The sequence below is a fragment of the Gymnoscopelus braueri genome (genome assembly GCF_963280865.1).
Source record: "Gymnoscopelus braueri genome assembly, chromosome: 16".
NCBI classification, from domain to species: domain Eukaryota; kingdom Metazoa; phylum Chordata; class Actinopteri; order Myctophiformes; family Myctophidae; genus Gymnoscopelus; species Gymnoscopelus braueri.
In genome coordinates this window covers 19,471,083-19,497,559 of record NC_137616.1, presented here as the reverse complement: position 1 = coordinate 19,497,559, position 26,477 = coordinate 19,471,083, and the positions used below count along the sequence as shown (strand labels likewise).

At 41.7% G+C, this 26,477-nt stretch overlaps 2 protein-coding genes across 3 annotated transcripts; one reads left to right on the top strand and one right to left on the bottom strand.

Moving 5' to 3' along the window:
- The first annotated feature begins 229 nt into the window (after positions 1-229).
- znf512 (zinc finger protein 512) lies at positions 230-18,260 on the top strand. 2 transcript variants are annotated; one of them, XM_080453680.1, is made up of 15 exons: positions 230-462; positions 2,437-2,555; positions 3,458-3,513; positions 3,765-3,823; positions 5,669-6,249; positions 7,687-7,809; positions 8,405-8,529; positions 9,326-9,412; positions 9,805-9,903; positions 10,702-10,869; positions 11,223-11,420; positions 12,794-12,895; positions 13,206-13,268; positions 13,516-13,614; positions 14,716-18,260. In XM_080453680.1, exons 2-15 carry the CDS (start codon positions 2,456-2,458, stop codon positions 15,463-15,465), a joined length of 2,610 nt encoding a protein of 869 aa, XP_080309806.1. In that variant the 5' UTR covers positions 230-462; positions 2,437-2,455; the 3' UTR covers positions 15,466-18,260. The 2 variants fall into 2 exon arrangements, with proteins under 2 accessions (XP_080309806.1, XP_080309807.1); XM_080453681.1 differs by lacking the exon at positions 230-462 and having other exon boundaries at positions 2,485-2,555; positions 3,744-3,823.
- Positions 18,261-20,937: 2,677 nt separating this feature from the next.
- LOC308103102 (tRNA-splicing endonuclease subunit Sen34-like) lies at positions 20,938-26,156 on the bottom strand. The gene is made up of 6 exons (XM_080452955.1): positions 25,947-26,156; positions 25,010-25,367; positions 24,388-24,532; positions 23,405-23,577; positions 22,190-22,289; positions 20,938-21,930 (listed from the first exon to the last, which is right to left on the bottom strand). Exons 2-6 carry the CDS (start codon positions 25,358-25,360, stop codon positions 21,728-21,730), a joined length of 972 nt encoding a protein of 323 aa, XP_080309081.1. The 5' UTR covers positions 25,361-25,367; positions 25,947-26,156; the 3' UTR covers positions 20,938-21,727.
- Between the last annotated feature and the right edge of the window lie 321 nt (positions 26,157-26,477).

The following is a 26,477-nucleotide window of genomic DNA, read 5'->3' as shown; positions in this document are numbered from 1 at the left end:
GAAACCGGATCATGGATAAACATATCCAGGTTTACTGGCTAAATTAATCTGCCGAGCTAACTCAGCTTTCGTGAAACCGATTCATGGTTGATCCTGGATAATTTAAGCCAGGGTAGCCGATTAAACCTGGTTTATCCCGGCCTAACAGGTTTCGTGAAACGGGCCCGGTTGCTTGTTTCTCTCACAACATCTGGCAACACTATGAAGGGGTTCACGGTTGAATTTATGGTGATGTTGATGCCTGGTGTGTTGTGGTGGTGATGGGAGCCACAAATAACATTTTTGACAAAGACTGTAGCTTATTTTATCCGGGGTGGATTTGTCCCCCGACTATGCCCCGTGATTTTGGCCCTAACGAGTGCACATTATTATGTCGTATCACTGCCGGGGGAAAGGCGATGGAGGAGGAGGAGAAATAGCTTGGGAAGATATGGAGGCTAACCTTGCAGAGGGGAGTGTTATGTACGTATGGTAGGGTCCGATCGCCACACATTTGTTAACACAACCCCGTGATAAACAATCGAAATCACGCCCGCACATCTCATCGTGCCGCGGCGAATCGGTGTGAATGTGAATGCACGGCGCGCACCGTCACGTATGTCAAAATGGAGCTCAAATCCGTACAGTTGTAGTCGGGTGTCTCTCTTTTTCGGTGTCGCGGGTTAAAGGCAAAAAGAGACCCTTTCTGTGTGGCTATCCGCGGACTAGAGTACTACCGAAGTCCTGACGTCACTCGTTCATCCCCCGGTTCACGGAAGTAATATAGCTATGGAGAATAACATTGGGTCATCTTAGAATCGTCTCGTATAAGAATTGTGGTCCAAAAATAAACAAACTGTCCCGGCGATATTGTCAGGGAGGTGACTCTGTATCGTTTATGATAGTCAGTCACTCATATTTGATACAGTCAGTTTCTGGCGAAAATGTAACTAATTCAGCGGCAGTAACATTATTGTTTTCTCACCCTAAGTTGATGCATCATATCCATATGAGTCAAACCGCCGGGATCATTTGTTTATTTTTTGTACACAGTTCTAATTTGACGCGATATTAAACAAGTCTATGGGATTTCAGAATGGAGAGAAAAAAACGTGACCCAGGTAGGATGCGTGAATTACGTCAGACTTTAGCTGCTGGTTCAGGAGCCTGTTCTGATCTGCTGCTCTGCAAAGCGGGTTGTTGTCACAATAGTACTTGTTGTTGTTGGACTCAAGCACAAATGTTGTACTCATTCAACTCAACAGTAATGATAACATTCCTGTTTTCTGTGCATTGAAACAATAATCGGTCGTCTTTGCTGGCGAGATGTTCTATTCTAGACTGTTACAGCCTACACCTCAAATGGGAGAAATGTCCAATTGAAATATGGAACGACAACAGACACACCTCTTCCATGATTCCCATTGACATGCTGGTTTGTTTGTTTGCACCCACTGTGCAGGCCTTAATTCGTGTATAATAATAAAAAAAACAAGTAGTTTACTGGGGCAGGTTGAGAACAATTATAAATCAGAAGCTAAATGTCTTCTAAATGTCTGAAAAGTTTATACGTTTTCAGTTGTGTAATTAGAAGATCCAGACTTTGACCAAAATGTAAGGGCCATAGCCTATTGCAAATGCATGAAAACATTCGAATCTATTTCAAAAGCAAAATCTCTGAGATAGGATGACACTCTGCTTTAGAGTATAGAGCAGGGGTCTTCAGCTTCAGGTCTTTAGCAGAGAGAGAGAGAGAGAGATGAAGCAGGGACCCCCACTACATATTGTATAACATTGTGTTGCAGATTATTTTTTTTCATAGATTTCATAGATAGTTGTATTCACGCTAATGAATATTTTCGGACAGTTACCTTTTAATCCCTCAATATTTAGTCAACTTGACCGTTGGCTCTATACTTGGTCTGCTCTTTTTCCCTTTACACCAACTCTCTGAAAATAGCCGATCTACAAGCTCACAACGCCTGGCAGCGTGAGGCGTTGTGAGCTTGTAGATCTGCTATTTTTGGCTTATGTTCCCCACCACACAAATATTTGGCGGACCCCCTATAGTAACTCTGAGGACCCCCTAGGGGTCCAGGACCCCCTGTTGAAGACCCCTGCTCTAAAGCACAAGAAGTTAAAAGCTCTGAAATATAGAGCAGTGCAATGCATTTATTCCCTAAAACCAAGCCAGAGACCAAGCATGTGTTAAGTGTGGCTAAATTGAGTTGGGCTCTCTCAATTTTACAGCACTAGATGCAGTTGATGAAGTTCGCAGCAGAATTTAGTTATGAATATTGAATACACATTTTTTTTCGTAAGTTGTGGAAGACTTAGAGGCATTTCATATTTTAAATATCAGCTTGAATCAAATTTTACCAGTATCAAGAGTTAAGACTGCATGTGTCACAGAGAAAATCTTACATGTCCTTTGGTGTCCTGTGTTTTGTATTGCAGTGGTGATCATTGAGGTACAATGGACCACACACACATTGGAGGGGGCATGTCACCTTTGTATGTGCCAAGGAAGAGAAAACCTGTCCAATCTCAACAGAAAAGTGCAGTGCCATGTCCAGGTAAAAGCTAAGACATATTCTATTAAATTAACCCCGTAATTTAGCCAGTCAAATGTTTTATAACTGATTTTGATGAGTGTGTGCGTGTGCTCCCAAAGAGCTTTAGGTCTGCTTTCCCTTTAGGCTTAGTTTGAATTCACACACTTTCTGTGTTGACTTTTCAGGGATGAGTAAACCTATGTAGCCTTGTTATGTTTTGCCTATTTCCAAGGCAGGAGAAATATATCATTGTCAGCCAAGCAAACAGTGAAAACCACCACTGCCTTTTAAGTTTTATTATAGGCTATATTAATGCAGGAAACAAAATCATTATCACAAAACTGACGTTTTGATGTTATTCTGTTGTTTTCCTGGACAGCTGAAGGCTGTGGGTGGTATCCAGCTATTGGTCTTGTTCTTAAAATCAAATTGTCAACAGCTGTAAGAAATACCTCCTTGAATATGTCGCCATCCTTTCAAAAGTTATGTATTTTTTCTTTCGTTTCATAAAACATACAGGTGAAGATAAACAAATAAACAGGCAGTTTCACACTTTACACTATTAGGAGGCTGAAGTCATGTGGCTTTTTTTTAAGGATTTCTAGTGACTTTGAAGTGAACTGTATCGACATCATGATATGTCCAAATATTTCTCAACAGAGAAAACTCTGAAAGCACACAAAGTCTGACTTGTTTGAGCACAAATAGCTTTTTTCCTTCAGAGCTTGAAGCACAGTCCTAGAGTTTGATGTGATTGAGATTTAAAAGAGGGCAGTGAAGTTCACCTGTCAATTGTTGCGTGGTGTTTGATGTGCATCCATATTTTGGGTCAAAATATGCATGTATACAGAAGGGGTCACTATGTTATTCTGATGTTTATGGTGTTTTTGATAATAAGAAATAAACTTTGATCTTCCCTATAGTTGTCCAGCGAATGCCAGAGAGAGCCTGTGAATTAAGTGTGATCGGACCGCCTAAGGTGAGAATGAACCAGCGCCCCCACATATACTGTATGATTTATCTTTCTTACTTATTTTTCTTTTAAAGATTTTTTTTTGTCCATGGTCATTGGGTCATTGGGTTGTCACTGAATGCTTTTATCAGAACCATTGCTAATAATATAAACATGTGGATATGGTTGTCCGTTTCCCACTTCTAATATTTAAAATGTGTTAACTTTATGCATACCGTTGGATCTCTACTTCACAGTTCTGTACTTGAATGTTTTAGAATGACGGGTCTCAAGCCCAGGATGCTTTAAAGATGAAAAGAACTTATGGTCGAAAAAGGTAAGTGATTATCTCATCAGTCCGTCAGATATGATGTATGAACTGGGCCTAATTCAATTAACATTACCTGGAAATATGGCATTATTATTTATAGCAATGTAAGTATAGTAATAAAAGTCAATAAAAAGTATTACGCCTAAAATCTCCACTAGCGGTCCCTAGTGGCCATGTTTTTCCTCAGACCCAACAGAATGTGGCATGAATCGACTGATGCCATTCTTAGATCCTGTCCTGACATTATGGGGTGAATTCAGTCTTTCCTGACTTGCTGATTCACTAGCCTCGGAAACCCATGTCTTTTTTTTGTTTCAAAAGAAAAAAAGCCTGGGAGAACCATGCAGGAACGGTGGTTTCTAAACCTTGTTATCTCCTAACCAATCAGAGTGCAGAGGGGCGTCGCTCTAAATTTGGTGACGTCAGTGTGTTCCGTACACAGGCCGGGGGGGGGCGGAAGGGAGGGAGGCGGGGACATAGATTGGTGAAGCAATAGGAAGCGGCGCTGGAATCCAACCGCCTGGGTTTGGATCCGCCCTTCAAGACCATCGATAGGGCTCGCTCTTTCAGGCTACTGATTCACTGACCTGCAAAAGAAAAGAAGGAATACTTTACAAAATAAAATGCTAATGATTATTAATTAATGCAGCCCATTGACTCTTGGCTTCAAGACATTGTGTCGCTCTGCGAACTGTCAGCACATATTGGAGACACTTGTCAGTGTTTGAAAAGTCCTTAATTTCCATAGCAATTTTGTATCTTCCTGCCATGGAAAAATAATGTATTGTGTTTGTAATGTGATAATAATGTAAGAATTCACATGCACTACTAAATATGGGAAATTGCAATAATATATGATGTGGTAACCTGCCTCCAAAAGATGTTGAAAAATATGAGTGACATGAGAGTTTCATTACTTCATAATGATGACAATCCAGATATCACGGCCACATTTACATGACGGGTAAATATAATGTGACTGAATATGATGAACACAGATACAAGACGTAAAGACCCATTCTCTACATCAGTGGTTCTCAACTGTTCTCATCTGTGGGTCGGGACCCACTGGTTAAAAGAAAAAGACCATTACTGCATCAAAAGTCATCAAAAACTATACTATAAAAACTGGTCAAACATTGGCCAAATTGTCAAATAATATAAAGAAAGAAAGAGGCATACATTGTGAAAATAGCAGATCTACAAGCTCACTATGCCTCGCAACGCGATGCGTGTCTGCTTGTTTTACATGCCATGTCTTTATTGAGCCTAATTTATACTTAGTTGTATGACAAATTATAAATTAGGCTTTAGTCACGTTGAATGGGCAGGGCAGTGCTTGGAATTGCAGATTGCAAAGCCGGCAGGCGTTTGATCTGTGTCTTTGTAGACACTCAATTGTCCCACAAAACCATGGCACATACAGTTTCTAGCCAGCACATATTGAGGAAGAATAGGACACTTGAGCACAGTTTGTTATTGTCCTCTGATGGTTTAATCAGCATTGTTTTGCTTTTGTTCATGCATATGCATGAATGATGTATTTACCAGGGTAGTGTCAGCGTACAGTCTTAAAATTCACCTGGGTGTGTCAGGAAATGCATTGCTTGCAAGCTAAAATCAAAAGGTGTAAAGTATAACACATAACAAAGAAATAAATATAGTAATTCATTGAAAAATACGTATTTTCTTGAGAAATGTGTTCGTTTATAACTTCTACATTTCTCATATCTTGCATCTCTACAATTTGTTATTATTAAATATGAACAACTCCGTTCACAATTGAGTCTTGACTTAGATTAGAACAAGTAATGTCTCTTAATTTAGAATGTTGTGCTTTTGACCCCTCAGATATGAGATCCAGAGCGTTTCTATTGGAACTGCGGATTTCCCAACCACCAGCTGCTCGGTCATGGCATCAGGGGCTCTAGCGGTAGCCAATGGAGCGGACCCGCTGTCCCTGACCCCTCCCACAGCAAGACTGCCTCCAAGGCTGGTAGGGAAGGATGTGTGGCCCCAGGGCCAGGAACCAAGCAGGGAGAGATCCCAGGCCCAGGAGCAGTCCTGGAACCCGAGCCGGGACAGAGGTGCTGAGCAGGCCTGGGCCACAGGTCGAGATAGACCCCAGGATCAGGTGTGGAACTCCGGCAGAGACAGAGTGGGACACTCGGGTCAAGACCAGACCTGGATGCCAGGTAGAGATAGGACCCACAGTGGGGCGGACCAGGCCTGGGTTGCTGGTCGAGAGAGAGCACCGGAGCAAGCCTGGGCCACGAGTAGAGACAGAGCTCAGGACCAAGCGTGGAACCCTGGCAGGGACCCAGGAAGGGACAGGGCCCCCCCGGTGCCGGAGCAAGTGTGGAACACATCCCGAAGCCAAGATCAAGCCTGGAGTACTACAAGCAGAGGACAAGAGCCTGTCTGGAGACCTGGTACTCATTCACATGCCTTTAGATTGTATTGCTTGCACCTCAAGGTTTGGTGTTGTGTGCCTTTTTAGTATGGCCTATAAATCTGTTTACTAAATGTTGTTTTTTGGTGGGATGTATGTCTGTGCATTTGGTTACTTGAGAGTTAATTTGATTGTGTATTTATTATTGTCGATGTCTTTTGATTAGCCAATGAATTAGTGGTTATGCCAATTTCCAAATTCCATGCACATTTCTGTGTAGTCTTTGTATGCCTCCTTCCTACTCCTCGCCATTTAACACACCCACTGCCACACATTTCTGTGTCGTCTTATCACTGCTGCCCCTACTGGCTCACCTGCCAATGAAGAGCCCCCAGCAGATCTGAACTGGAAACACATATGACACCTTATGTTTGCGGTTCAAATCTGCTGTCGAGCCAATCAAATGAAGCCTTGGAAAACTGACCCGGGAACTTTACCCCTGTGCCGCCCGAGCGCCTGGTGGGATGTTTTGAATTGTCTAAAAATGTTCATGTAGAGTGGAATTGGGGTATAAGTTAAGATATGGTAGAGAGAAGTGGGAATTTGGCCACTTCAGTAGCCAAATTACATGATGGCAGCAAGGAATGTACTAAAAATGAATCCATGTGATTGTGAATAAAGGAAGAAAAAAATTGATAATTATCCCAAAACAAGTCTCAAACAGTTAGGCACTGCTTAGAGATTTGGGGACAGCCCTACATACAGTACATTTTCATTTTTTTTCTCTTTTCCTTTTTGTTCCCTTCCCAGACCTGGCCTCGAAGAAGGTCCAGAGAGTGGAGATGGATAGAAATCCTCCTGTCATCAGTTTCCCCCAGGCCCCAGACGCTAGAGACTCTGGCAAGTGACCATACAATGTTTTTAAATCGTCTTATCCAAAGCGACATACAATGGGTCGGCTTGTGTGGATTTAGTGTGATGCATTGTGAGCTTGTAGATTTGCTATTTCCGTCATATGAGGAAGTATGTAGGGCTGAAGCGGTGAAAGGTTAACGTCGGATCCCAGGCTTGCTTTCTCAGAAAGAAGATAGTGTCATAGTGTCCACATTAAGCTACGACTACTCAGTGAAACAAACATGGCGACTGCAGCAAGTGCCGTTACGAGAACAAAAGCTGTTGATAACAGTACAGTGTATGTCTCGTTTTTTGTTTATGTTGTGTAGTGCACATAACTCAGGCAATATTTTATTACTTTTTCTTCCAATTTTGCTGATATACAATGTGAATAGGGAAGCTAGGCTTCATGTGGTTAATGTGGCTTGAGGCCTCCTTTCGGCTCCATAATAGGACATTTAGGGGGATTTACCAACATGTATGTTGGCCACAGCTGAATTAATGACATAATCCATCCACTAAATGGACAGATCAGCAGTCTATCTGGACTCACAATAGTTTGCTTCCCCTGTGGCCCCACTAGGCTCAGATCCAGTGAACATTGGTGGCCACCAGGGCACCACAGAGGCCTCCACCGCTCAGCCCAGTGAGGAGCTGAAGACAGCACTCTTCTCCACCAAGAGAGAGCCTCCTACCTACCCTCCGGGTGAGTGGAGCTCAGTCATCTTTAGATGAGAGAGGGATAATGCTAGTAGTAACAGTTTGTGAATTTCTAAGCCTACATATCTTGAAACAATATCTAACCAACTCCCAACTGTCCTTGGACCATAACAGCATCTCCCGATGACCTCTAAGAGTCCTTGTTCTCAAACTGTAAGCTGCTTCCCTCAGTCGCCTAGTCCATTATAGATTGTGTCTTGGTTAAATGCTACAGCATACATTTTTATGTGGATTTTGAGGGATTTACCTTTTTGTGCTTTATTATATACTCCGCTGTATTTGATGAGCACTTACAACTCAATCACCTTTTAAAATATTGAAAATCATTTTTGATGTGCAGCCCAATGAACGTTTTAAATTTTTAATTGTGAGCATCATGTAAAATAATAATGCCGGTTCATAAAATTTCTCCAAATGGCCATCACTAATGCCAACACTATTGAATTTATATTTAGCTGGACTTGAAAGAGCAAATCAAGAATATGCAATGGTAAAGTCATCATTCCAAGTAAACAAAACATCACATTTTAGGTCTTGTGTCAATGATAGCCTGTGTGTCTGTGTCCACTGACATCCAACAGGCAGTCAAGAGGAGCGATGGCAGCTGCATATTGTGGCCAAAGGAAGGGTTACTTGTCCCAAGTGTAAAAGCGTCAGCAGGAAGACTGTGGAAGGACTGAAGAAGCACATGGAGAACTGCCGGCTGGTGTGTACCTTCCCTTCAGTGCTAATGTTAAGATGGTGAAAGCAGGGAAGGCTCATTTCCTACAGCACGCTTGCTACACCCGTGTTCCTGAATAACACCATTGGTCCATTTACATTTTAGTGAATGTTTCAACCACTGAATAAGCATCCGTTCCTGGTTCAGAGTGGCCGGCGAAAAGGGGAAAAAAAAGAAAAAAACATACAGAACACTCCACGACACTGCAGAAGTTCCCTTGAATCGGCCTTTAGAAACCCAAAGGCTGCTATAGATGATGCACTACTGGTGAACATGGTGCTGTAATGAAATGCATATTTAAAGTTAACGATGCGTCATGTACTGTAACTAGAAATGTAATGCCAATAACATTGCTGTTGGGCAGAAACCTTACATCGACATATTTAGTTTTTTCATAAATAAGAAATGCCCAGGCCTATATTATACTTCGCCATAGTGTCACATAAAAGTAGCAGCTATTTTCAAAGAAATTAGATTTTCTTTTCTTTTTTGCCTATAATAACATGTCCAAAAATATAGACACCAGATTGAAAGTGGTTGAATCTGTCTGTGGGTTTTATAAATATTTAACCAATGAAAAGTATTAACAAGGCCTCTAACCACATTGGATCCATTGGAACACAGGTTTTGCATTTACTGGAAAGTAACAGTTCAGGACAAGGTTTCCGCGCGACAGCGACGTCATATTCAAAATGTCATGGAACTTGAACTTGACCACAGTGTGATGTTAATCTTTCTCTAGCCTCGACCTGTGTAACTCATATACGTCTGTTGTGCGCAGCAACCATTCACCTGTCAGCATTGTGGGAAACAGCTCAAATCCTCAACAGGGATGAAGTATCACGTCATGGCAGACCACAGCCACTTGGTAAGAGCATGCCTGCCTCTCAAATGACCACTAAAGCCCTGCTGTCTGCAGTTGCCACTGTTTCTTTAACCTACATTGATTTAAAGTAGGTCTAAATTAATAAAATAAGCTCTTTAGCAAATAATGGCTTATGATATTCACATGAATACGATAATGGTTTGACAAATCAACACGCTTTTAAAAAGCAGGTGTTATTTATGTTGTAGAAACAAAACATGAAATACTCTTGGGTTTGTGTTAACTACAGACCTTATTTCCTGCATTAAAAAAATATCAATGGAAATCTGGCAAGGGAACCCACTGATAACTCTTTCAGGATTATAGACCGAAGCACTAAATTGTACAATAATAATAAAATGACTTGGATTAATTGTGTCTTTTTCTCTCTCTAGCCCTCACCAGATGATGCCAATGCCCTGGATGACAAACAGGTTAAAGAAAAACTGCGTAAAATTCTAAAGAGACTGGGAAAATTAAAATGCTCTAGAGAGGTAAGTACTGTAGCAGTAACTTACTGCAGGTGATTTACTGTTTATTTTGTGTTGTATGTCCTCTCTTTCCCGTCATTCTCTGCAGTACTGGTAGAATCTTTTGAGTGTGTATTAGTGTATATATAGGCTCAAAAACATGTAGTTCCTTTCCACAACAACTACAAAACTGCTCTTTTTAAAAGATGGCCACTCCCCCTTGGGGCCAATTAAACCTACTGAAAGCTTTTACCATTTGACTAGCCCCCAACCAATCAAATGCCATGGATGAATTCACGAACAGGGAAAAAGCTAGCCTCCTTCCCAGCCTTTTCTCATGTGAGGAGAAAAGCCTTGCTACAACCTAATGCAGAGTGTGTATATAGGGCTGGACTTCCATCGAATGTACTTTCCCCGGAAACTCTTTTTTTGAACAGTCACAATATGGGTTTCATGCACGAGAAATATAAACAGATCTGTAAAGTCTCAGCGTAACTTCCTTGGGCAGTACTTCTACCAAATTCCAATACTTCCGTTTAGACATTCAACCGGCTAGATCTCGCCCAGTGTGGGAAAAAGATGAGAAAGCTGCTGCAGTTCACAGTACTTGTGTTAAAGCGCCATCTACTGATCATTCTATTAAATAGCAGTTCTAACAGACAAGTGCAGGGTAAATAATGGCAGATATATCGGCTGACATATCAAAAAATGGCAGATATATCGGTTGAGCTCTACTTTTAAGAGGCTGTAGATTTACATGAATTACACAGAACAATACAAAGTAAGCTAGTGTGCTGTGTGTGGTTTTCCCTCTCTCAACAGGGCTGCAATTCTGGGTTCACCAGCATCATGGGCTACGTGTACCATATGAAGAAGTGTGGTAAAGCGCAGTCCGAGCTGGAGAAGCTGGTGCTGAATTGCACTCACTGCGGGAAGGCGTACAAGTCCAAGGCTGGCCTGGAGTACCACCTCAAATCAGAGCATGCTCCTGTGAGTTTGGTGTTGCAACACATGGATTCACCATGTACTAATTCAATTATTTTAGTGTGTAGTTCACTCCCTGAGCACTTTTCCCAGAACTGAGACAGGAGATCAGTCTAGAACGGACATACGCACCATGAAACGACTCAGATTTGTGACAGATTTGTTTTGCCAGCTGAACACTGCTTCATAATTTGTTTACAGACTGCACACCTAGTAACTTGTAGCTTTTCCAAACAATTGTATTGTATTGTAATGAGGACAAATGTAAAGGAGAGTGGAACTGACCGCTTAACTTTTTTGTTGAAAAGTCATTTTGGAAATGTCTACACTTTATTCTCTCTTTTCTGCTTGCCACCCAGACGCCCCAGCAGAATGAGGAGGAGGATGCTCCGAAGACCGAGGAAGAGGCCAACCCTGAGAGGACCGCCAGCGGCAGGGTGCAGAGAGCCTCTGCACAGGTGGCCAACTTCCACCTGGCTGAGATAGCCCACAACGAGCTGCCCAAGGACTGGCCAAAGAGGAAATTCCAGTCTGACTTAGTGCCAGATGACAACAAGGTCAGAGGATGAACATATCTTTGTAAATATAAATGAAAAAGCCCCTGAGAATTGGAGTGAAAAGAAGCACAAAGAGCCATGCATGTCATGTCATCAGCTGTTAGGGGTTAAGTGTCTTGTTCATGGACATTTTCACACATAGACATTGGCGTGCTTTAATATGCATTGAAATGCAAAGATAACATAACTTTAAAAAAAAAAAAATACAGCAGCTAAGCATTAAACATGTCTCAGCCTCAGGCAAGTTTCATGTCTCTGGCTCTGCAACTCACTCACTCACTCACTCACTCACTCACTCACTCACTCACTCCAATCTTTATTTGCGTTCGCATTTAACAAGAAATTCTTGAACACAAACAATAGTAGATGCACAAACTTGGGAAACTCAACAATAAGTGTTTCAGGATACAGATCACGGATACAGCAAGCATCTGAACAGAATTTAGCCAATGCCTTAGCTCTCGGCTTGGGCATTCCTGCAATCTGCAGACCTCTCACAAAAATGTATGGACATTACAGAGGCTTCCAAATATGAACACAAGCAGTTTACATTTGTCACCAGTGGTGTAAAGTAACTAAGTACATATACTCAACAATTTTGAGGTACTTTTACTTTACTGGAGTATTTCCAATTTTCAATAATTTTACTTCTACTCCACTACATCTCAGAGGCAAATATTGCACTTTTACTCCACTATAATTATTTGAAAACTTTAGTTACTAGTTATTTTGTAGATTTTGATTATTATTACAAAACATACATTAACCACTTCAGCCCTATATATATTTCGGCCATTTCAAAATAGCCGATCTACATGCTCACAATGTGTCGCGATGCAACGCATTGTGAGCTTGTAGATATGCTATTTTCAAAAGATGTTTATACATTTTGAAATGGGAATATTCTGCATAATGAGTACTTTCTACTTTTGGTACTTTAAGTACATTTTGATACCAATACTTTTTTACTTTTACTTGTAAATTTTTAATACTGGACTTTTACTTGTGACAGAGTATTTCTACATTGCAGTATTGATACTTTTACTTAAGTAAAACATTTGAGTTCTTTTTCCACCACTGTTTGTAACCAAGCTGTATAATGGCATCCTTAATACGTTGGTACTTTAGCACTTTGGCAAGGAATGCCTCTTCCAGACTGGATGAATGTACAACCCACTTCCAAAATGGTCACTTCTCTACTGTCCTCACCAACAACAACAACATCTGGTGTATTAGCTGTAACATCTGAAAAGGCATCATTTTCATTATTGCAGTTTGAAGAGGCCTTCAAAACATTGTTGCACAACCAGGTTGTTGGTAGTTCAAATTGAAACATCTTTACAAACCCCTGTTTTCCCATCTGTCCAACACAGTTGAAGTTTGCAAGGCCCAGCCTGCCTGCCTTCAGCCAAGAAGTCCTCAGGAAATGGAAGAATGAAGTGAAGCTGCAAAGAAAGGTCCAGTGCCCCAACCAGGTTAGAAATATGTCTGCTATTAAATAGCAATGTGCCATAGGTGCCGGCTCATCTGGCTTTTAAAAGCAAAGAGACCACATTCTGTTTGGTTTCATTCATGTTACGCCCAAAACACACCAAGGACTAATTCAGAGACTTAAGAAATTGCCAAATTGGAGTTGGACACGCCCTCAAAGTACTTGTGCCATGTGCTTTACACCTTGCACCACCATGTGCCATAGATCGTCTAAATTGGCCCCTAAAGAGTTTTTCAAACCCTCTGCATTAAGCTGTGCAGAGGACAAAATAAAAGTATCTAATTCATCCTCAGGGCTGTGGCTGCATCTACACCAGCGTGTCTGGACTAAAGGCTCATCTTGGACTTTGCACAAAGGTAGGAGATGTTTGTCACTCCCAGAATCAGAATCACTTTCTTCACTAATATAAATGTACAGAAGTCTGATGACCAGAGGGGGCCACTGGTCAATTTAATAATAATTTAGACCTTTTTGATCCCTCGGGGGAAATTACTAGAAATGACGTGTTATCCTTGTTCAAGTTCTTTGTTCGAGCACTCTAATGAACACTGAGTGTAGATAGATGGTGTGGTGCTCATTCACTGTCCTGTGCCATTACTCCAGGGGGACTTTGAGGCTGGGAAATACAGGTGTCTCATCTGCAACAAGGAGTTTAACTCTGAGAGCGGAGTTAAATACCACATTAACTCGGTCCATTCACAGGTAATTATGCCATCATTTTAACACACATCTGTCTGTGCATGTAATCAGATATTGATGGATCTGTCAAGTGAATTTTCTCATGTCAAGGAAACCTCTGAAAGGTTAATTCTGTTTTGGGGGAATTTACACAGTTGGCGAACACACGGAGATGCGTGGCTAGAAACACTGCGCCGTCACCATTGTTTTCCTATGTTACAGCCCGCCTGGCACATGCTCCTGTCATGCTGTGCATTGGATATTTGTAGCCGTTTTAGATATGCTTTACATTTTTTATATTCAACATTTTTCAGCACAATGCACGGTGTCGCACCACTCATTCCTGTTTTGATGAAGGTAAATGTGGTACAAACGGTGAGACAATGGCAAAATGGAAATGGAAAGTTTGATAATTAAACTAAGATTCAGTGTCTACTTGAATCCACTTTTCCTCTGTGTTTCATTATTTGATTAACTAGTCACACATGCAGGTCCGCTCCATACTGTAGGTGCACCACGCTGTTTTGCCAAGGTGTTTTTGAAGCATCTGCGCCTGTAGCGATGCGTCTCCGTGTGATCACCCCCTTACTCATGGATGCCATACGAGCCTTTGTCTCTGGATGCGTTTTGAAGGCATATTGAACGGTGAGCTTAGCCCAGTTCAGCTCTATTCCTGGATGTCTATGGGATTAAGTCGCAGCTCCCTTGAAAAGTATAAAAGTCACTAATTTCCTTATTGGCAATCAATGAGATTATATGAAACAGCAACAGTGGGTGGATATGAAAATAATTGTATATAATAGGATATTTGTACGTACTTGTCAAAACATTTGTCAAAACAAATCTACACTATTTAGAATTAACCCCTCAGCTTTGGAGGTCTATTTCTCTTTTTTTGAGAGGAGCTGCTACTCAATCCCATCCAGACATTGAGCTAAACCCACAATTCAATATACCTTCAAAATGCACATACAGGCATAAAAGAAGGCATCCTTGGGTATTCCAAGTATGACTATTTTTTTTAATTCCCTATAACACAAAGTATCCCTTTTTAATGCAACACATGTCCACCTTTAGAAATGTCTTGAGTGGTTCACTTTGCCTCACCGTGTCCCATCTCAACAGGAGTGGTTCATGACAAACAAGAAGGCGTCCAAGAAGTTTGAGAAGTTCCTCAAGAACCAGCCCAAGGAGTGTGTCCATGGCGTGGACAGACAGATCGTCGAGCAGTACCACCAACACCACCTCCATCACCACCACTTGCAACATCATCAGCAACACCCCCAGTGCCCCCACCACCAGCACCAGCACCAGCACCAGCACCACCAGCTCCAGCACCAAGCCATCCAGCAGCCACTGCAACCCCTTCACCACCTCCAGCACCAAGTCCAAGTCCACCACCCGGAGAACTACCACCCGCAGCAGCATCACCCGGCACCGATAGACCCTCAGCTGCAGCCGCTGCTCCACTACACCCCGCTGGAGCCACCCGTGGGATCCATGTGGGTAGATATGGACCGCAGGGGGGGAGCAATGGGACCCGAGCAAAGCCAGGTGGATCTGGGAATGCCCGGGATGGACAAGTCTGCGGGTGAGAGCAGCGGAATGGCAGGCGGCAAGAGGAGGGAGAAGGGAGGGGGGGATCGTGTCGTGGAGAGAGGGAAGGCGGACGGCAAGAGGAAAGATTGCTTCCCGCTTGGCGGCGGGGCCGGGAGTGGAGGCAGCAGCAGCAGCAACAACACGGGTAGCTCGTCCAGCGAGTCAGAGGTGGAGCAGCACCACGACAGGCAGAGGCAAATCGACCAGTGGAACCTGAAGCGGCCCGGCATCATGGAGGTCAACTCTGAGGTGGCTAAGCGACAGAGGAACGCTTAATGGAGCCAGTGGGGTTGTTTTGCTGTAACGCGTAAATAAACCAAGATACAACGGTTTTGAGAACCGTTGTTCTCATTGTCTCCTTTCCTCGTGCACCCTTGCCAGAGTAGGACTGATCTTGTGACAAACGAACGGTGGACACTGGATAAGAAAGTTGAGGAGGCAGCTTTAGAGGACTCAATTACAGTTTGAGGAAGTTCTCAATGTTCCGAAATTTTTGAGGCCATGTCGGATGCCTTTTAAGATGACCTCAAGGCTATAATGTTCCGAGTACAGCGGACTGTTTGGTTGTCAGTGTATATCCCCCAGAAATGTAGTATACATTACGGTTTACGTGCTTAACTGTAACAGAGATTCTTTTTGGCAAACATTCAATGTATTATGTTAACGAGTTTAACAACCTTTGTTTTCCATTTGTCCAGTATTGAGAAGGGAAAAAATCTACTTTGACTTTCTGAAAGGATGATATAGTATTTTGGAGTGTTCTACTTGTCTTACTTGCTCTCCCTTTCAAAAACATGTGTGCCTCTAGAGTATGATCTGTATAACCTCTGTTTGTATTATTCATCCACACGGGCCCCTTCCATTTTAACTTGTGATTAATGACTGTGCTTTCCAGGGCTTAAGTTGTAATGTTGACTGTGCAGGACACTAAAACTCCTGGTTCATGCTTCTTGTACTGTGGAAACGGATGTGCATTCACAATGGTCTGCTTACGCCAGAACCGACTGTGCACGTGAAGCCTAATTCTTTCTTTGCCGCACGACTGCATCACTTCCTGAAAATAAATGTTTTTATGGCGTGGTACTGTAGGAGGCTCTCTCTGCCCGTGACAAATCCTGCAAACTGCTGGACCGATCAGCGCCATATGTCTTGTGCACGCTGCCATTAGGCCAAGGAAGTACCTCCACGCATTTTGTTCAGATATGTATAATATTTTTTTAAATATTTAACTTCAATGTTTTATAATGGATGTCAAAGGCACTTGGATCGCGCTGAAAACTTGCCCAAATATGTAATCGTATGTCATATACATACTGACGACATAGACTGGAGCAGGAGGTCCAAGTCCCACATGGAAGCCACGCCTTAATTACACCCGGTCTCGTTCAAGTAGAATATATTTGTAAATCAGTTATTTTCAGTGAGCAATACAGTTGTACGATGAAAATAAATTGGGCTTAATGGTTCCTAATATTTGATGCAATGACATTTGAGAAAAGGGTAGAAATTATTGGTTTCTAACAATTGTAGTAATTAATTTTATTTGCAAACCACATTTCTCACACCCAATGGCCCCCCCTATTTTCCCCCTGTTACCACCTACCATTTTTTTCCCTACAGCAGCACCAAAGCACTGAGGTTTGAGAGCGTGACCAGCATGACCATGTAATGTTTGCAGATGGCACGTTCTTCATTCTTGCACATGCAGAAAGCATGAACCAGGCCTCAAGACACACTCTTCAACGTTGGTTGCCCTTAAATCAATCCCCAATTCAGTACTGTGTTAGTACTTTATCTAGCTTCTCTCTTCCCTCCCGATGTTTTCCTTTGGCGAGTTTTGAAGAAGCTTCTGATACGGAACCAGCTGATTCATGATGGTGCTTTTAAAGCTTTGTTTAGACTTCAGCAAATTTGGTTTGTTTCTCAAATCTGATCTTTAGGACTGACTGTCCACTGTAATTTGCATGTGATCAGATCAGATTAGTGTATTCAGACATCGTTGACCTAGACTGCTTCGGTTGTTGTAGTAACGGCGTTATGACATAGGTGTGAGTAATGCTTTAACTTATTCTGTCATGACGGTATCGTTTGACAAAAAATGCAGATCTACAAGCTCACAACGATTTGCGGTGTGATGCTGAACATATCCGAACTACAAGCTCACATCATCATATGACACGTCATATGATGATGATAAATCAGACAATCGTCCAGACTGAGACTTTTTTTTTTTTAAATCTGATTTGAATCGCATTTCAAACCACCTACATGTATGAATGTAGTTTGAATCAGATTTTTACGTTCCCATGTGTTTCTTTGCTGTTCAGACTTGTCAAAACCAATCTGGATAAGCCAAAAATCTGATTTGGGCTGCCAGTATGAACATAGCACATAGGCCAGGTGGCAGGGAGAAGACCATGGCCACATGTATTATCCTCACCCGTGCCCACCAGCAGCTTCAATCACCACCAAAGAAAAAAATCTATCTAAAACTGTTTCATTAGGCATTTAAAATTGAAGGGGGCCTCATTTCTGTACGTTCAAATTTTACCAGACAGACCTCTATCACTCTATATCTATTTCACAACATATTTAACCAATAGCATGTAATGTTTATGTACTCTGCATTTTGTATCTTTGATATTAGTGGTGTAAGGTCATGGATGGTCGTCAGTTGTACGTCTGTGATGTTTTAACACTAGTTTAGTTTGTTTTTGTGCAGTGGAGATGGATTTAGGATCAGTAGTCTGATTTTTGTTTAACTAATTTCTCATTCAGTTTCTCTGAATTTATGAATGTATTGAGTTTATTTTTCTTTCATCAATGTTTCCCTTTCTGTGCTTCTGTTAGGCCAAACTTGGTTGGAACTTAATATATCATGTAATGTTCCATTGCAACAACAATGTTAAAATGTTGTGTCAAAAGTATTTGTCTGGTTCTGGTCAAAGTGCATTGCCCTTCATAAGATGCCTTTTTGAAAGAACATTTGAGTTCAGAAGAGTAACCCACACTCATGGGGAGTACTTCAACAATTAACCAGTTTTATTTGAATAAAGATGTATTTTTTGGCATTTTTTGCAATATTTCAGTTAGGTCAGTGTAGAGACATGCAAGACAAGATGGGACAGACTCCAACCATACATATGGTCTGTGCACTAGCTGCCTGATTCACCAGGCACCTTCTGTCTCTTTCTGCTATTGTAAATGTCTGGCCATGATAGGTGTAACACAATGATCCGTTATATTTGAGCTCATTTCATTTTACTGATGTTTATGAGTTCTATTTCTAAATGCCTAACCCTGTCGTTGAAATATTCCCCATGTCTGTTCATACTTGTGACCAAAAATGTTTGCTGCTCAACATGAAGAGATTTTAACAATGATGAGCCAATTTCAAGGAGTAATCATTGATCCCAGGTCAGATTTAATTGTTTAGATGGTATTCCCACAAGCCTGGTTCCTGCTAAGCACGGTCAAACAGGGATGACCAGGGCATGGTCCTTCTCATTCTGTTTTTTACCCAAAACAATTCAATAGTTTTTTTGCACTTTGTCAGACACATTTTATGCTGGAGTATACCTATGTTGATTTCTGAGTTGTTTTTAGTTGGCAAAGGTTTTGAACAACAACCCTCTTCAATAAAACCATTAGCTGTGAGATAAGGTCTCTTATCGATAATATAAGTGCAACTGACACTGTTCTCAAATGGAGGCCACCAAAATAATGAAAAGTATGGGAGCGCTGTGAGGATACTTGAGTCTTGCTACAAAGCAAACAAAAGTTCTGCATATCTTGCTATGTTATCATTTGTGCCATTTGCCCATATCAACCCTTCTGTTATCTAAAACTATTCAAACTATGTATATCTAGGCCAGATTTAAATAGGTTGAAATAACTGCACCGTTTTTAAACTAAAATAATAAAACAATAGAATTTCAGAAGGACTTCATTTATCCATTTTATGGTTTATAATTTGTATTCATAGGACAAACAAAAGTTGTCTCAACTGATTGTACATTCTTTATAATTAATCCATGATTACTTGTTACTCTTTTAGAAGTTATGTGCTGCTATTTCATAGTACCAGCGTGTTATAACACCAGATGAAAATAAAAACTATAATTCATGTTAATTACTGCCTTTGTGTTTATAATCAAGCTGTTAATGCCTTCAATTAAAGTATTCATTCATAGATAAAAGTCAATCATGTGTAGTAGGGCTACAGTAGTAGATGTGTGTGCAATAATTACACTTCATTTTCTGTGCCATTTAAAAAGTGAGAATCACTAGGAATAGATTCAGAATTTTCCACACCATTATATTTAATTGCCTAAAGATGATTTTTGCCCATTTTCCCAAGTCCACATTTTTATGCACAGTATAACAATCAGCTAAATAAATGAAATAAATGTTGATTTCACTAAATAATTTATTTACAACAAATGTACTTAAAAGTATTTACAAAGTGTCAACTAATTACTAAGTAATAACTAATTATGTACAAACTCTTTAGACCAGCAGTATGGGTCAATGTGTATCCAGACGCAAACCCTGTGGTCCTGGTCCACACTGATCCAGATGGCCAGAGACTCCCTTCAACAAATTTGTTCAGGAAAGTGTCTACCAAACTATTTAGGTTAATGAGGACATTGATGAGTTACTGTAGTTTGTGCGTATTTTGGAGCCGTCTGCTACAGCGTCCGCTTTGGTGACTCTGGATAAACTCGGGAGGATCGCCGGTCCTCCGCGGCAGCGACAACGTGTCATTCGAGTGTCTGCCCTATGAAAGAAAAATATATGATTTTTGTTCATCCGAAATAATTATAAAATCATTAACAATATTCTGTTTAATTTCCAGGTTGATTTCAAGTTGAAGGGTGCAACTGTACCACTCCCAAGTCCTCAGTTCCACACATTGGCCAGTGCTACAACATCAGCACACAGCCAGGCTGGGATTGCATGTCCTCCATCAACCAGACAGCAAAACTACCTGTACCACTCTGAAGACGAGGGTTATGGCACAATGAATAGAATCCATGGCAATACAACTATACACAGAGTGCATTCGCTGCCCGTTTCTCCTACTATACACTTGGTCAGTACCCATCCTCTATATATTGAAGTAAATCTGGTATAAATAAATCTTGAAAAAAAAAAAAAATGAAAAAAAAGGTTAACACAATTCTGTTCTACCAGGCTGAGGTTGAAGCCTCTACGCCCGAGGACGCTCTGCCTCAGCATACTTCTTACAAGTCCTCCACCGGCTACCACCAGACCACAGACGACTTGAACCACTCTGAAGAAGAGGGATATGGCTCTATGGAGAGATTCCATGGCCACTCTGTACCCATCCTGAAGAAGGATCATGTCCCCTCAAATTCACGAAATGTGCGGTGAGTCACATTTGACACTAAAGTGTGTACCAGTAGACAGTCTCGCATTGTCTTCAAGGAAACGGCCTCACCTCGAGATTCTTGACCTCTTCCAAAGCTACAAGAACACACTCCTCCAGACCACACTACAAATCCTCCATTTGTACAACTGTTTGTAACACACCGACACGAGTCCTCCAGACCGCCGTGCAAATTCTCCATTTGGACAACTGTTTGTGTCGAAGCCAATGTGATTCGGTCTAGAGACTAGACTAGAGCATTGCATTTTCCACAGCTCCCTGGGGAGGTACAGACGACTCCCCCCCCCCCCCCTTCCTTCCTTTGACTCTCACCCCGCCCCATAGTTTTTCCCGACTCTGTACATAGTGTTTTGTCTGTAATTTGTGATGATATTGAACTGTTTGGTGCTACTATATACGTTTATGAATTGAATACCAAGGACCGCAATGGAAACAAGACCGCAAGGACATTTTTGGACGGACCTTTTAGACAAAGTGTTTTAACTCTCTCTCCGTGGCCGTACTATAATGTCAATTCAAGCAAACAGTGTGCGCACTGCAGTCTTTGTGACTCGGCCGTGTAGCTCACATTCAGAGGGTGCATGTCAGCCTCTCGTCCATCCCAACAAGTCAACACACATTCCACGTTCGTAACATGGACGAAAAACTGTCACGCATTCAACGCAATGTGATTATTTTCAGACACGGTGTGTATGCACATTAAAAAAAGACTTGATGCCTGAGGGATTTTTGTGAACAACTAAATTGCAGAGTACTTTGTCATACAGTAGTTGCATGTTGTCAGACATTAAATCTGAGTTCACACTACCTTTTGTAAGCTTGTTCTTCACATTTGGCTATGAGCACCATCCTGTGGACATGACGGTAATGACCAATTCTGACATTACATGCATAACAATGTAATTCTTTATATGCAAATTATTACAATAATCAAATAAACAATCTGCCAATTTTGTAATTTCTGAGATCAGTTGACAGCCCTAGTCTCTAGGGTTCCAATAAAAGCAATCAGGTGGCTCTGAGATCTAGAGCTTTTCTTCAACTTGGTATGTCAGATATCCCACAGAGACTCATCATGAAGCATCTGCTTTGTGGGTGCCGACAGTCTGTTTGATGAATGGAGCGTTAGACCATTCCACTCCACTGTAACGAGGTGTACAGGACATGTCCCTTTATGTCCACGTCCTCTGGACGAGGGGAACACAGCAGCACCGTCTTCTTCACGTTGGAACCAAGCCGAGCCACCGACAGAATGTCACACAGGGACAGGGACTCGTCTAGCCGCACGCACACCGCAATGAAATGAGCGTGGAATCGCAGCGGGTCACCTATAGGGACAGAAAACAAGAACACACTACCATTGAAAGAAAGATACCAAGTAGGTATGATATTGTACTGTGACAATAATATACATTTTCTTTATACATTTTCAAAAATAAATAGATTTACAGGCTTGTAGATCGGTTTACTTTTGGCTAACAGATTTGGTGTAAAGGTGAAAAAGACGGGAACCAAGTATAGGCCCCTGGGGGACCCCGGTCAATTAAATATATAGGGTTTAAGTGGTTAATATTAATCTCCACCCACCTGGGTAGACCAGGAAGTCTCCTCCAAACTTCCCTGCCGACGTCAGGAAGAATCCTCGACCTCTTAGGTCTCTGAACACCTGGTAGCGAGTCTCAGACATCTGGAACCAGAAACTAACATAGTTACAACGTACATATTGACACGGTCGGACAACACACCTCACATACAGTGACGCAACATAGGAACCGGTTCCATCACACTTGGAGCCGTTTCTGGACCCGGTTTATCACACTGACAGAGTTGGTAAACTGGACTTAACTGCTATACAATTACGATACCGGTGCTTCTTTCAAGGACCATCATAACTCTTACGGGTCCATTTGGTTCCATTTGCTCACTCTCAGAGTTACAGACCTGTAAGAGTCCTTTTGGAAGGCCCTATAAGAGTCGTTAAAGTAGGGCATTAATTTACGGAAAAACATAAAAAGTTGAAATATGGAGAAAAGGCGGTTTCTGACCCGCCGGCAATGATATATAAAACTTGCCCGACCAATATATCGGCCATTATTTAACTTTTTTTTAACTACATGGGTATCAAAATTTGCCAGATTAATGCAGCACTTTAAACCTGGTGTCCCTGTTTTGCGCATGTCGTTATAGGTGAAAGTTTTCAAAACATATTTTGGAAAATGTCTGAATAAGCCTTAAGTGGGTAAATAAAATAAAGATAAATGTATGTGTATTTTATTACTTGTTTGCCTGTTAATTGTTCCCTTCATATATTTAAGTTTAATACATATACTATATAAATGTTTATCAAAACGTTATTTGTATTTATTTACTTTTTGTAAAGTAAGTTAAATGTTCAACGTTTTTCAAATAGATTTGACACTTTTTGTTACAAAATATGGGCCAATCAACGCATCAGTAATTGGTGGTCTAGGCCTAGGGCTATCCAAGGATGGGATGAGCATGGGACAAAACAACCAGCCATTGGTTTGGCTCTATATCAAACTATCTTTATATACGTTGTCTGTATAAACCACTTTTCCTCAACGTCAGGTACCACCAGGGGTCCAAATGGACCCTTATCGGTCTGTAACTCTGACAGTGTACAAATGGATCCTTACAGAGTTGCAGACTTAGTTACAGAGTTACAGGATTTTACAGGGTAGATTGGGGTCCCAGAGATAAAAAACAAATTGGGGGTCCTTGAAATGAAAAGGGTTGAGAATCTCTGGTATAAATGCACTGTGTATATTGATGGGGTGCTACCTGGTCTGAGGCAGGCCAACAGATCTTGAGGTAGTCCCTGTCATCAGGCCAGTAGTCCAGACCAGCTCTGGCCGTGTTCAGCTGAACAGACATGGCTGAACGAGGGAACGTGAAGCTCTGCTCTAAAGACCTCAGACGTTCTTCCACAGCCTGCTGACTACCCGACCCTTCACCTGAAACAACACAACACTGTGCATTATGCTTCATCATTATCAAAAGGATGATGAATGTTGGTGCAACAGGGCTGACCAATATGCAATTATCATAAACACATGCACACAATTTCAAGTAGCACGGTTCTGTTTTACTCCAGAGAAGATGTATTAACAACTTGAACCCCAGCATCACCATTTGTATCCTGAAATCAAATGCAAATGAGATTTCCGGAAGGGGGGGGGGGGTTTACCAGGCTACCTATTCTGGGCATAATAAGTGAACCTTCAGCGAAGAACATCAGATCTACAAGTGCGACACATTGTGAGCTTGTAAAGACTTGGTGTAGAGCATGGGTCTTCAACAGGGGTCCAGGACCCCTAGGGAGTCTTCAGAGTTACTACAGGGCGTCCGCCAAATCTTTGAACTTGTTTACACTTGGAACCTGTCAACAAAGTATATTAGTAGATAACCTATTTCATAAATGAATGCCCTTTTTAAAAAATTGGCATATGACAGTGTAAAAATAGCTTACCAAAAATAGCAAATATAGCCGTTTTGTGATGCATTGCAAGTGTGTCTGACTCTGTGGGTTTTATAAATATTGAACCAATTAATTATTAACAAGAGCTTGTGACTGAACTACATGGGATCCAATGGAGAACACAGGTTATTATTTGTTACATTACCTAAAAAGTAACAGTTTTGGTCAAGGTTTCCACAAGATATTCATTCAATGCATTGTTCTCTCATCGAATCACACAGTACCGTCTCATTCAACTACTACTGCATGATGTCTGTCTGTCTGTCTGTCTGTCTGTCTTTCTCACCTTGCTGTCTGTCTTTCAGAGCAGTGAGGAGAGCCTTCTTCCTGTCCTCCAAGGCCAGAACGCTCTGCTCCTCGTAACTGCTCTCCTGCTGCTCCTCATACTGTTCCACTGATCTCCTCCTCTTCACCTCCTGTTCCTCACCTCCCTGCACAAAACACCAACGTCTCTTTAAATGACTTGATTTGGACACACTGTAGCGGTTTCCACAATGGGCTGCTTTACGGGTGCCAGGTAGACAGGTAGATAGATAATGCTGGACAACTGTCCTTCAGACTGCTCTCAGACTGACTCCCCACACACTCAATCACACACCTGCAGAATATCTCATGAGCAGGGAGATTGGAATCATTGTAAATTAGAGTCTATTGGTGATGGCAGTCAATTGGTGATGGCACACACACACACACACACAAAATCAACAGTACTAGAGGTCCTGTTATGATATTAAACCAGCAATACTAGAGGTCCTGGTTTGATATAAAACCAGCAGTACAAGAGAGGTCCTGGTTTTATATAAAACCATATAAAACCAGAAGTACTAGAGGTCCTGGTAGGATATACAACCAGCAGCAGTAACAGGGGGGTTAGAACTTAGGAGTAGAACCCATGTCTTAATACAAACCTTGTGTCCAGTAGGGAGCGCTATAGCTCTCCCCATCTCCCTCAGCAGACGTGTCTCCTCGTGGTGCAGCAGCAGGGGTCTCCCCAGGCGGGTGTTCTGTCTGGGCTGGCGGGGCAGAGAGCCCACCAGAGTTCCCACAACTCCCAGTCCACGGACCACCTTCAGGTCACCAGCACCAAACAGAAGAGGGATGGAGTCACACACACTGACCCCCACCACAGAGGAGCACTCCTCCTCATCGTCTTCTTCGCCTCCTTTCACCTCCTCCACTGCTCTTTCCTCCTCACACTGGTTCCAGTCTGTTGTTGTGGTCTCCTCATTAGACCCAGGTCCTCCACCTGGTCGCTCCATGGTTCTTCTGTCAAGTTTTTCATCCACGTTGGTTCATTCATTCAGAAAACATGTTTTTTCTCTTATATTGTCAGATAACCAAATAATGAATACAATGAACGTTACTTCCCACATAAAGTATATATTAATATCATGTATTCATAAACTCGTTGTATCCTAAAGAAAAAGACAAAAAGGGGATCCACGCTGGTGCTAGCTGTTCGAAGTGAATGACACGCTCGGGCAATGTTGCCATTTTTTGTGAGAGAAATAAGTAACCAGGTCTAGGAAAACAAGCCCAAACGAAGCAACTTAGGCCACAATCTACAAAACGCGTCGCATCGTGACGCGTTGTGAGCTTCTACATCCGCTATTTTCAAAAACTTGCAATATGTGGAATATTTTTTTTGAAACATTCTAACGTTACAAATGTTTCGGAGCACAAAACATTTTCATGAAAATATTTGAGAACCACTGGTTTAAACAATAATTTAAACATTCGGAAGAAACTGAAAGCCTAAATAAGCAAGTACATTTCAGAAACAAGCCCCAAAACTACCAATTTTTACAAGCAACTTTACATAAAAAGAAGCCCAAAGTCACTTACAATGAACCGACATGGCAACACTGCACTCGTGTAACACATTGGTGTTTGATAAGCTTCAAGGGTGTGCCCCGACGAGCAGAGTTATGTTGTTTTGAAACGGCGTGAAAACCTTAGCCTGGTAAACCCTCCCTCCGGAAATCTCATTTCTATTTGATTCCAGGAGTGAATCACTCCTGGAATCAAATAGAAATGAAAACCTCCCCGCACGAATCCGGGCTGCCCGGGTGTTGTAGCGCAAGCGCACGCACACCCAAAACAAACAGCACTTCCGCAGGTGACCGGCCAATAGAAATGTAGAAGGGTCTCGCTTCTTGAAAAAATAAATAATAATAAACAAAGAAATCTATAAGTTAAACAACGCTGTGAGCTTGTAGATCTGTTCTTGGCAAGTGACGCCATCGTGGACAAGTATAATGCTATCAATTTTTAGAGAAACGGGCTGTTAATAATTTGGTTATTATCTATCAGTGGCGTAAACTAACAAAGTACATTTACTCAAAGTCAAATACTGGACTTATAAGTACAATTTTG

Bases quoted from the DNA above. Each gene is read 5' to 3' on its own strand.
- znf512 (XM_080453680.1), top strand. From the start codon at position 2,456: ATGGACCACACACACATTGGAGGGGGCATGTCACCTTTGTATGTGCCA. The intron at 7,810-8,404 runs GTGAGTGGAGCT...GACATCCAACAG, and splicing joins GCCTCCTACCTACCCTCCGG to GCAGTCAAGAGGAGCGATGG. The intron at 10,870-11,222 runs GTGAGTTTGGTG...CTTGCCACCCAG, and splicing joins TCAAATCAGAGCATGCTCCT to ACGCCCCAGCAGAATGAGGA.
- LOC308103102 (XM_080452955.1), bottom strand. From the start codon at position 25,360: ATGGAGCGACCAGGTGGAGGACCTGGGTCTAATGAGGAGACCACAACA. The intron at 23,578-24,387 runs GTGAGAAAGACA...GTGTTGTTTCAG, and splicing joins TCTGAAAGACAGACAGCAAG to GTGAAGGGTCGGGTAGTCAG. The intron at 21,931-22,189 runs GTGGGTGGAGAT...CTGTCCCTATAG, and splicing joins AGACTTCCTGGTCTACCCAG to GTGACCCGCTGCGATTCCAC.